The 12,611-nt window shown below is 42.5% G+C and overlaps 1 protein-coding gene across 1 annotated transcript in view; it reads left to right on the top strand.

The window, feature by feature from the left end:
- Nucleotides 1-12,611, top strand: part of LOC117501865 (SH2 domain-containing adapter protein E-like) — a 29,442-nt gene that overhangs the window by 1,983 nt on the left and 14,848 nt on the right. The window contains exons 2-3 of the mRNA XM_034160829.1: nucleotides 1,950-2,897; nucleotides 6,880-7,006. Of these exons, the coding sequence (XP_034016720.1) occupies nucleotides 2,403-2,897; nucleotides 6,880-7,006 (622 nt within the window). The 5' untranslated portion in view covers nucleotides 1,950-2,402. The remainder of the gene's footprint in view (nucleotides 1-1,949; nucleotides 2,898-6,879; nucleotides 7,007-12,611) is intronic.

Below are 12,611 nucleotides of genomic sequence, written 5' to 3'. Positions count from 1 at the left end.
TATATATGTGTATGTGTATGTGTGTGTGTGTGTGTATATATATATATATATATATATATATATATATATATATATATATATATATATATATATATATATATATATATATATATATATGTATGTACATATCTAAGTACATATGCATATATATAAACATGATTGGGATGAAAAGAGATGGGAGCATCTTATTTACAATATGTTGAGTGGGGTTTAGATGTGATAAGGTGACATTAGTGCAGGGATCTGTAAACAAGTTGTTATTGCACGTGATTTGTGGACATATTATTGCAGGTGGTTATTTCACAGTGTTATTGTACAGTCTGACAGCAGCATCTAAGTAAGTTTAATTTTGCACCTGGATCTACAAAAGGCATGTACCCATTTTTAGGCAGCGATTGTCTTCTATGTCATTTTACAAATATTACAGTAAAGCAGCAAGTCATGTGGACAAAATTGGCTATTACTTGAGTTATAGTTGACATGTGGCTTCTGTTTGTAAATTTAATTTAGGAGCTGAGTGAATAATATAGTTAGGGGCTGTGTGGTGGTGCAAGTGGCTATAGTGTGTAGTTCAAGACCACATGTGGAGTTGCATCAGGAAGGACCTCTGTCGTAAAACTTATGGATCTGCTGTGGCATACCTGAGTAAAAATGACTGAGTTTTACAAGCAAAATTAATAAACACAAAAAAAAAAAACAAGCTGTCACATGGGGTTGGTAGCTAGTTGCAGCATAGCTTACTATTTTAGGCTGAAATATTCTGATCCATTGTAATATTATTAGTTATGTCATTTATATTTATAATTTATTTATATTGTGAAAAGAACTGGTGTAGAATGATGACAAATAGATATTAAAAAATCTTGTCTTTCACAATACATGTATCATAATTCATAACATACATAATTAAAATCACTGTTTAAACCTTATCTTTAATTAAAAAGTTATTTTGAAGTATAAATGGTAATACTTCATGTTATCTGGTTTCTATTTCTGTAATTTATAAATCCTTTATGATTCTTCTGCAAGATCTTGTTATTTCTTCTATGCAATAGTTGACTTTTCATGATATCACAATACCATCCATCCATCCATCTTCTATCGCTTAGTCCAATTAAGGGTCGTGGGGAGCCGGAGCCTATCCCAGCAGTCATAGAGCGCGAGGCGTGGTACACCCAGGACAGGACGCCAGTCTGTCGCAGGGCCACAAACTGACAAACAAACACAGACACACCCACACGCACACCTAAGGACAATTTTTAAAGATTCCAATCCACCTAACCCGCATGTCTTTGGATGTGGGAGGAAACCGGAGCACCCGGAGGAAACCCACGCAAACGGGGAGAACATGCAAACTCCACACAGAAAGGCCCCGGGAATTGAACCCACGACCATCTCGCTGTGAGGCAACAGTGCTAACCACTAAGCCACCGTGCCGCCGGTATCACTATACTTAGATTAAAAAAACAATACAATACAATATTTTAAAAGTTCACATTTAAACTTTTTATTTAATCAGGTTAGTCCCATTGAGATCAAGATCTCTTTCACAAGGGAGACTTGGACAAGTTTTAAAATTTCCAATTCACCTAACCTGCATGTCTTTAGATGTGGGAGGAAGGCGGATCACCTGTAGAGAACCCATGCAAACACGGCCACAAGTGGGATTCGATCCCATGACCTTCTTGCTGTGAGGCAACAGTGCTAACCACTAATCCACCATGCTTTACTCTAGCATTTTAAAAAATAATCTTGTATAGTCATAAACATAAAAAAAAAATCACAATATAGTTATGTATTGAATAATAAGTTGATTTGATATCATGAAGTCAGCTGGATCTGTCTCAGGACCATTAACTCGTTGAGGTATTTTTTACTTTGTTCTGGCATGATTGTGTCCCTATGGTGTGTCTCCGCCCACATGGTCTTGCTTGTCCATTCAACTTCAGACACCCCCACCCCTCCAGGCACAGTCAGGAGCCTCGCCGCTGCAGTGAAAGGTTTTTAAAGACCAGACAAAACATTCTGGGAATGGGACCACGAATCAGAAGCAAGAGTAACTTGACATTCATTCAGACCTTCGCACTCCAAAGACATCTGTTCATACAAATGGAATAACTTTTTCCCCTGAGCTGAGAAGGACCATCTGCAAGGAAATCACAAATGGGATAAAGGAAGGTTATTTGGTTCTTTTTCTAATTGCCATCTAGGCAGTGTGGTGGTTTGTACTACACACAGGCTGAGCCATGAGATAAAAAAAAAATTCATGACAAAAGCAAAGCTTTATCCTGGAATAAAACAAACTCTTTTATTAGAAAGCGTAGTGATTCTTTGGTGCTGGTGCATGGCGCACAAAGGTGTAGGAGCAGGTACACAGGTTACTGGTTTCCATCTATATTACAATGGCAAAGTGGTTTAAGGAATTCCCCATCAATTTGAAGAATGGTACCGACAGGATGCGCTCATCGTCTGAGTCAGGGCCACAAACAAGGGCCAGTAAAGCCGGGCTGGTGGTCAGCATTGGTACAAAGGCTACAGGTTCCAAAACGACACCTCGCAAAATCTCCTCTGCTGAGAGCCCAGGTAGAGGAGGAGTTGGATCTCTGCTGTCTGGAAGAAACCATAAAATCTCAGCTGTTGAGCTGAGCAGAAACGGTTCTCCAAAGGACAGTAAGGTATGGGATAACCTCCTGTCGGGGAAGAGCCGCAAGAACTCTAAAACTGAACCGGTGTCCGAAGAGCAGCACCGGTCACCGAAAACCTCTACGCCCACAAATACTTACATCAACCGGCTCATAAGAGTGGACAAACAGGACAAAAGTGGAAACTTCAACAGCAGTACCATCAGTCAAGTGGTGCCTGAAGAAGAAAAACCATCTCAGTGCAAAACAGACACAGTGAGTCTCAGACCTAAAGGTCACAAAACATGAATATTCTGAGCTTTATGGATTTAAAAATGTTTTTCAGTATTCTCATTTTAATAATCAGGTCAAATTTATTCTACTTATAGAGATTTACTGTAGATATTTGACCAGTCTAAAGTGTTGCAATAGTAAGAATAATAATGACAATGAACTATAAAATGCTTTTGAAGTGTATTAAATATGTACAATAGGGCTGACCATTAATTCACCGAGTAATCTCTCAGTTATTATTTTACAATTAATATAAAATTATATAAAACAGACAAACAGCAGATTGGCGAAGCTATAAGACCAGAAAATATTGGGTAGTTGTTTAATAACTTTATTGATTAATCAGTGATCAAAATAGCCAAGAGTTATTTTCCTTTAGAATTAGTCAGCTGTTACCTCTTTTATAATTTGTTTTAATAGATACATTTTAATCAGATACCTGGATCAATATTTATTTAGTCTTTTGCTTATTTAAATGGCAGACTACATGAAACTAAATCAAAAACAAAGTAAAACTAAAAAAGCAGTCAAGGTTGAATAATCCTCAGGGTTTTTTTTCTTATTTATTTTTACATTTGGAATTATTATGTTGTAATGTTAGCTGTGTGTATATATATATATATATATATATATATATATATATATATATATATATATATATATATATATGTGAAAAAGAGACAGGTATAAAACTGCCCTCATGAAGACCCTTGTGAAAGGCCAGTGGGGGCGCTGTTTCACCATATAACATGAATATAGTGTATAATAAATAAAAACTGCTCCTCCTTTCACATCTGGATCCAGAACCACAGAAAAATATAATCAGCCACTATTGATTAAATGGCTATTTCTCCACCACGGGGTCATTAAAATCCATCCATAATGTTTTGAGTGATGGCATCCATATCAGACAAATCAAAACGGGGGGAAGACCTTCTTTCTGATAGACAGGCCAAGCTGTGAAAATTGATATTACAGCTTTAGTTCCTCCTGTTTTTTTGTCTCATTATTTCCACTCCTCTCAGTCTGGATTTCTGTCTTCCTCCCCTCCCCTCATCCCAACACCCACCTTCTCTATCTCCAGTACAAAGTAACCATCAGACGAGCTTTGGTTCAGTGTTCCCTTCACGTCAGTCCTGTCTTTCACCAGATTCAGGCCTCCCCCCGGTGACGACTATCATGTTATAAAAAGCGTCATGTTATCTGATACTCAGGTGTTAACCCAGGTACCCTCCAGCTATTGGCTTTGAGAAAAAAGGAGGGTGAGGGAGGCATAGAGGAGCGACGGTGAGAAAAAGATAAAAGATAGAAGAAGCGGGTGTATAATGTTTCAGAGGAAGAGAGCAAATCTATATTCTGTCAAACAGATTCTTATTTGCCAAAGCCACAAGGTTTGATAGGTCTGATTTTAAAGTTCTTTTTGCTTTTACTAGTTAAATCAAACTAACAAATGAGATCAGCCTTTGAAAGATAAACGTTCAGGTAAAACAAAAATGTTTTCATAAGAATAGTGTTAGATGGAACACCCTGGGGTGGGGTTGCGGAAAGGAGCCTCAACCCTTGGAGCTTGCCTCTGGTGTTTTTGGGATGACTGCCTTGGAGTAGCTTACATGTGAGATGGGTTGGCTCTGGATGGCTTCAGTAAGGTGCTGTGGGTGGCAGTATTCTGTTGAGGGTATTGTTCATGGGTGTGGCTTGGTGGATTCCAGTTGTACTTGTTTATTGTTGTCTTCAGGCTGTGTGTTAGGCTAATCGAAATGGCTCCGGTTGACATTATTGGAGGACTAGAGGTGAGGCATTGCTCAATCCAGGATTGGGACAGTTCCCCTCAAAGTCATGTGCTTCCATGTCCGTCTTGTCATCCATGACTTGGTGTTCCCTGCTCAGGTGCTACGTGTGGATGGAGTGTCTTTCTCCTAGCATGGTGCCCCTTTGGTGTGTGAGCCCACCCACGTGGTTGAGGTGATGGGGTCACTTCTGTTGTATCAGGTCTTCTCGGCCGGCATCTTGGGTCTCTTGGGTTTGTGGATGCTGTGGTGGACTGGGGTGCATCCTTGTGGTGACCATGGGCATTATACTCTTGGGGTGGGTCCTTGAGCTCCAGGGTAAATTTGGACTTCTGTGGGTGATCACGGAAAAGCAAGTAACACAGAATAAATAAACTAACAAGAAAAACATAGACAAAAAGTAGCAGTATAAGGAATCGGTAACCCCAACCATAACAATAACCAACAGTGCTGCGGATTATTACACATTCATTCACTCATTCCTTTCATGTTTGCAGTATTTACTGTTTTCCTCTCAAAATCTGTTACTTTGTATCCTCTTACCCATTTGGGTCTGTGGGCCATCGTAGCCTACTAGATGTTACTGCAGCTTTTATATTTTACCCCTAGACTGTTACCTTAATTTCACTTGAGGTGGAGGAAGTGTGTCCCTTCTGGGCTACTGTATCTAAAAGGCAGTGCAACAGCCCGGCCCCCACACCTATGCAGATATGAAAGGCTTATTATAAACTCATGAAATCACATCAAATCCATCCATCCATCCATTTTCTTCCGCTTATCCGGAGTCGGGTCGCAGGGGCAGCAGCTCAAGAACACCTCCCCAAGCACACCTCCCCCAGCTACTCCAGGGGAACCCCAAGGCGTTCCCAAGCCAGCCGAGAGATGTAGTCCCTCCAGCGTGTCCTGGGTCTTCCCCGGGGCCTCCTCCCAATGGGACGTGCCCGGAACACCTCTCCATCGAGGCGTCCAGGGGGCATCTGGAAAAGATGCCCGAGCCACCTCAACTGACTCCTTTCGATGTGGAGGACCAGCGGCTCGACTCCGAGCTCCTCACCCTATCTCTAAGGGAGCGCCCAGCCACCCTGCGGAGAAAACTCATCTCGGCCGCTTGTACTCGCGATCTCGTTCTATCGGTTATGAGCCAAATCTCATGACCATAGGTGAGGATCAGAACGTAGATCGATCGGTAAATCGAGAGCTTTGCCCCCCTACTCAGCTCTCTCTTCACCACGACGGCCCGATACAGCGAAATCACATCAAATCTACAGTGCATTTAAGTAAACACTAATGAACAGATGTTTATCACTCCTATATTCCATTTCTGCTAATAAACACCCATAAGTCCTACATGCTGTAGGTTTGATCCTGTGATAGACCGGCGTCCTGTCCAGGGTGTTTCCTGCCATGTTTATGACCCATCCAATTTTAATAGTAAAGTTTTTAAATAAAGCAAAATAAACCACTTACTCAAAGTACTGGGTGTGTTTGTATCTGTTTCAACACTGTTGTTCAGCCTGTCAAACCTCTTTAACTTCATTTAATGAAGTCAAAGAGCCAGAATTGCTTTGACGAGGGAACACAAGCAGATGAAGCGATTACACAGAAACGGCTCCTTTTTATGAACCGTCAGTCAGTCAGCCAGTCAGTCACTCACTCAGTCATGCTACACTGTACTTTTCCACTTGTGAGATAACTTTGGTTATACTTGCCTGAATATCATCAAACTTGGTTTATGCATTACACACAGTGACCCCAAGTAGCCTACTGATTTTGTGCTCAAAGGTAAAGTGTACTTTTTACTGGAGCGTACTTTGTAAAAAGCCTGTGAGTGCAATAACTTCTTTCCTAGTTGGCTGATTGTCATCACACCTGGTATGTGCATTAGGTATGGTGACCCCAAGAAATCTATTGTTTTTTGAGGTCAAGAGGTCAAAGGAGTTTATAAAAGCCTTCTTCACAAAAAGCATCACTTGTCAGTGGTAAGCTTATCAATGTTTGTGCAGGGTGCTGTTGGTTCGTGCAGAATATGTGCTTGTTTCTAAAATAATCATCAAATGGCACTGATAACACTCAGTCAGTCCGACGTCAGCGGTGTGGTGTTCACAGATAACTTTTCACTTATTTATGCTTAACTGTATCCGAACTGAAACACTGATTTCCTTGCATCCTGAATCCAGCTGATCATCCTGGAAGATTATGCAGATCCGTTTGATGCTCAGAAGACCAGAGAGCAAAGGGAGGCAGAGAGGGTCGGGGAGAATGATGGCTACATGGAGCCTTATGACGCCCAGCAGATGATTACGGGTGAGAATTTCATCCGCACCACAGCGCCGTACCTTTTACGTCCATGTTTCTCATAAAGGTATTTACATTTCCAGTGTGGTGAGAACTTGAACTCGCTCCCTGTGTACTCCCCGTATCCCGTGGGTCTGCCACAGCGACTGAGCCACACTAGCACAATGGGTGCAGCTTCCTGCTCCTGCTTCCTTTTTCCTGTCTCTGTTTCCTGGTACTGTTCTCCATAAAGGATATTGGCCCTTAGCATCCTCCCCACACTCAAACGTGGACCTGTGTGTGTATCCCCCTATATGGACCTGTCTGACCATTTATCAAAACTTCCAGCATCCAGGAAGACTGGTGGCCACTTGTTCAATCACATGCTCTGCTGACCTTTCATTCCATCACTCCATTGTTTGACCTAAAAGGGTTACACAATACACTGCACTGCTCTGTAGTAGATTTTACTTCAGGCAGTACTTCCAGGCCTCTTGTCCGAAGAACCTGCAAAAGGATGTGATGATGTGAAAAAGTCGATTTATGAGGCTTAAATCATTCAGAGGAAATAAGCAACAATATTATGTCAGCGCGGCTCATTATGCAGTGCTGTGAGTAACACAACACAACAGTTCCCTGATTTCACTAAATGTTCATTACGCACGCATGTTACATTTGATTCCACTTTATTGATTAACTTATATGCTGAAAGCAAATAAAATACTATTAGTTTTTGTTGTATTAAAAGCAAGCTACTGTTTTTTTCTCTCTCTACTTCAGACTCAGTCACGGCTGCATTTTTTTTTTCTTGATGGGGCAGGCTGCATAATAATTTAGTACTTGGGCAACAGAAATTGCAGAAAGTGTGCAAATATGGTTTTAAAGGCACAATTAAAGTGTCCACTGCCGTTTATTTACACATACAGTAGTGTTCAGAATAACAGTAGTGCTATGTGACTAAAAAGATTAATCCAGGTTTTGAGTATATGTCTTATTGTTACATGGGAAACAAGGTACCAGTAGATCAGGGGTGGCCAAGTTCAGTCCTCGAGAGCCACCTTCCTGACACTCTTAGTTGTCTTCCTGCTCCAACACACCTGAATCCAATGAAAGACTCGTTAGCAGACTTTTAATGAGCCTTTCATTGGATTCAGGTGTGTTGGAGCAGGGAGACAACTAAGAGTGTCAGGAAGGTGGCTCTCGAGGACCGAACTTGGCCACCCCTGCACTAGATTCAGTAGATTCTCACAAATCCAACAAGACAAAGCATTCATGATATGCACACTCTTAAGGCTATGAAATTGGGCTATTAGTAAAAAAAGTAGAAAAGGGGGTGTTCACAATAATAGTAGCATCTGCTTTTGATGCTACAAACTCAAAACTATTATGTTCAAACTGTTTTTTTAGCAATCCTGTGAATCACTAAACTAGTATTTACGAGGGCTGTCAATAAAGTAACGGTCCTTTTTATTTTTTTCAAAAACTATATGGATTTCATTCATATGTTTTTACGTCAGACATGCTTGAACCCTCGTGCGCATGCGTGAGTTTTTCCACGCCTGTCGGTGACGTCATTCGCCTGTGAGCACTCCTTGTGGGAGGAGTCGTCCAGCCCCTCGTCGGAATTCCTTTGTCTGAGAAGTTGCTGAGAGACTGGCGCGTTGTTTGATCAAAATTTTTTCTAAACCTGTGAGACACATCGAAGTGGACACGGTTCGAAAAATTAAGCTGGTTTTCAGTGAAAATTTTAACGGCTGATGAGAGATTTTGAGGTGATTCTGTCGCTTTAAGGACTTCCCACGGTGCGAGACGTCTCGCAGCGCTCTCAGCCGCCGTCGTCAGCCTGTTCAAGCTGAAAACCTCCACATTTCAAGCTCTATTGATCCAGGACGTCGTGAGAGAACAGAGAAGTTTCAGAAGAAGTCGGTTTCAGCATTTTATCCGGATATTCCACTGTTAAAGGAGATTTTTTTAATGAAAGACGTGCGGACAGATCCGCACGGCGGGACGCAGCCGACGCGGTGCGGCGGCACAGGAAAAACACCTCCGTGTTGATAACCATTTGTAAAATCCAGGCGGCTTTTGATGGCTTTCAGTGGAGTGAGTATATGAGAAATTGTTTAACAGGCAGGACATGTTCCAACTTGTCCTTAAGGCTTCCAACAGAGGTGTTTTCCTGTGGCGGAGCGTCGCGGCGGCTGCGTCCTGACGCGCAGACCCGTCCGCACGTCTTTCATTAAAAAAATCTCCTTTAACAGTGGAATATCTGGATAAAATGCTGAAACCGACTTCTTCTGAAACTTCTCTGTTCTCTCACGACGTCCTGGATCAATAGAACCTGAAATGTGGAGGTTTTCAGCTTGAACAGGCTGACGACGGCGGCTGAGAGCGCTGAGCGATGTCTCGCACCGTGGGAAGTCCTTAAAGCGACAGAATCACCTCAAAATCTCTCATCAGCCGTTAAAATTTTCACTGAAAACCAGCTTAATTTTTCGAACCGTGTCCACTTCGATGTGTCTCACAGGTTTAGAAAAAATTTTGATCAAACAAAGCGCCAGTCTCTCAGCAACTTCTCAGACAAAGGAATTCCGACGAGGGGCTGGATGACTCCTCCCACAAGGAGTGCTCACAGGCGAATGACGTCACCGACAGGCGTGGAAAAACTCACGCATGCGCACCAGGGTTCAAGCATGTCTGACGTAAAAACATATGAATGAAATCCATATAGTTCTTGAAAAAAATAAAAAGGACTGTTACTTTATTGACAGCCCTCGTAGTTGTATAACCACAGTTTTTCATGATTTCTTCACATCTGTGAGGCATTAATTTTGTTGGTTTGGAACCAAGATTTTGCTGGTTTACTAGTGTGCTTGGGGTCATTGTCTTGTTGAAACTCCCATTTCAAGGGCATGTCCTCTTCAGCATAAGGCAACATGACCTCTTCAAGTATTCTGACATATCCAAACTGATCCATGATACCTGGTATGAGATATATAGGCCCAACACCATAGTAGGAGAAACATGCCCATATCATGATGCTTGCACCACCATGCTTCACTGTCTTCACTGTGAACTGTGGCTTGGATTCAGAGTTTGGGGGTCGTCTAACAAACTGTCTGCGGCCCAAAAAGAACAGTTTTACTCTCATCAGTCCACAAAATATTCCTCCATTTCTCTTTAGGCCAGTTGATGTGTTCTTTGACAAATTGTAAACTCTTCTGCACATGTCTTTTATTTAACAGAGGGAATTTGCGGGGGATTCTTGCAAATAAATTAGCTTCACACATGCGTCTTCTAACTGTCACAGCACTTACAGGTAACTCCAGACTGTCTTTGATCATCCTGGAGCTGATCAATGGGTGAGCCTTTGCCATTCTGGTTATTCTTCTATCCATATTGATGGTTGTTTTCCATTTTCTTCCACGTGTCTCTGTTTTTTTTGTCCATTTAAAGCATTGGAGATCATTGTAGATGAACAGCCTATAATTTTTTGCACCTGCGTATAAGTTTTCTCCTCTCCAATCAACATTTTAATCAAACTATGCTGTTCTTCTGAACAATGTCTTGAATGTCCCATTTTCCTCAGGCTTTCAAAGAGAACAGCATGTTCAACAGGTGCTGGCTTCATCCTTAAATAGGGGACACCTGATTCACACCTGTTTGTTCTACAACATTGACAAACTCACTGACTGAATGCCACACTACTATTATTGTGAACACCCCCTTTTCTACTTTTTTTTTACTAATAGCCCAATTTCATAGCCTTAAGAGTGTGCATATCATGAATGCATGGTCTTGTTGGATTTGTGAGAATCTACTGAATCTACTGGTACCTTGTTTCCCATGTAACAATAAGAAATATACTCAAAAGCTGGATTAATCTTTTTAGTCACATAGCACTACTATTATTCTGAACACTACTGTATGTTTAAAAGTCATAACAATTACATTTTGACAGGATGGAATGTCCATTTTTTATGTGTTGAAGTTAAAGCTCTAAGATTTGTTCAATGCACATTAAATGCTTAGTTCTCTGAAAACTTGCTCACTAATTTGTTATTGAGCATTGCACCTTTGCCATACATGTCATGTTGCTGATTAAACAGCATGATTATTGCACATGTGTGCCTTGGACTGGTCAAGATAAAAAGTGTGCATGTGGACCTGTATCCGCACCATCTGGCTATGTTACAGAAAGATCCAGATGAACTGCATGAGTTCATAATTACAGTACTTACATGGATCCCCTGGAATCAGACCAGAGATGTTGCATGGGATGCATTGTAGACCATTAAACCACCAGGATGACTTAACTGACACATCAACTCAGTGTAAAACATATCTTTTACATTTTGATATACTGAAAGATCTTGGCACTACAAGGTCTGTTAGAAAAGTATCGGACCTTTTTATTATGGATTTGAATCACGTGCGATTACATCAGACAAGCTTGAACCCTCGTGGGCATGCGAGAGTTTTTTCACGCCTGTCGGTTACGTCATTCGCCTGTGGCTGGCTTTGAGTGAGGAGTGGTCTACCCCTCCTGTCGGAATTGTTGTGTGGCCGCCAGAAGAGGAGGTACTGCTGGCCCACCACCAGAGGGCGTCCTGCCTGAATGGCGGGCTTCAGGCACGAGAGGGCACCGCCGCCTCACGGGAGCAGCTGGAGATGACAGCTGTCCCTCATCACCATCTGACAGTTGTCCCTCATCATCATCACCATCACTATAAAAGCTGGACAGCAACTCCATCTCGCTGCCGAGAAATCAGTCTACCTAGCAGGTAAACCTCTCAGCAGTTTTGGTGCCAATCGCACAGTGATCTTTGATTGTCTTGCAGGCATTCCTGGACCTTTCCACAGCTGGAGGCTGGGATTGTACATCCAACAGGAGATGACGTATCTCTTTCCTCACGGATAAGTAGTGTCAGGACCTGCATGTGGTTATTTGGAGGTGGAGGTGTTTGCCCTCCAGACGGAACTGTTTGCTGACTGTTTACTGGGTGTATGCACACACACCTACCATTAACTGTTTCTGCTTCCTGCCAGCAGTACCAGATCTGACAGCTGGAGACGGTGGCCACCTGGGGACTCAGGACTTGGTGGCTCCGGTGTGTTCCAGATCCGTTGGCAGTGGAAATCGTGTGGGACCCGGCTCTTCTCTGGACAGACGTCTTCTATCCTCGAGCCTGCCCACACGTCACCGTTGTACATTGTTTGACTCCAAAAACTGTAATTGTTTGTATCTCGTTGTGCACTTCACAACAGTAAATTCTTACTTTTGGCTTATCCATTGTACATTCATTTATGCCCCCTGTTGTGGGTCCATGTCACGACACTTTCCCAACAGGATTTCTCGGCCAGCGTCATGGATCCCGAGGAGTGTCAACCATCGGATGAACCACCATTGGGAACGCAGGGTGCACAGGCGTCGGCAGGAGGCGTGTTAGGTGAGCTACAGCAAATCTTAACCGCCTTCACTGCTCAGTTGGACTTGGTGACCGAGCAGATTGTGATTCTCAATCGGAGGATGGAGGCTCTCACTGCCCAGGTGGAAGCATGCCAGCAGGGCGCTGCTGCAGCTCCTCCTCCTGCTGACCGAGCATTGGATACAGACATTCCAGTGGTGGTTCAACGA

Source organism: Thalassophryne amazonica, chromosome 20 (genome assembly GCF_902500255.1).
Source record: "Thalassophryne amazonica chromosome 20, fThaAma1.1, whole genome shotgun sequence".
In the NCBI taxonomy this organism is placed as follows: Eukaryota; Metazoa; Chordata; class Actinopteri; order Batrachoidiformes; family Batrachoididae; genus Thalassophryne; species Thalassophryne amazonica.
The sequence above is the reverse complement of the archived record's forward strand: the minus strand, read 5'-3'. Positions and strand labels throughout refer to the sequence as shown.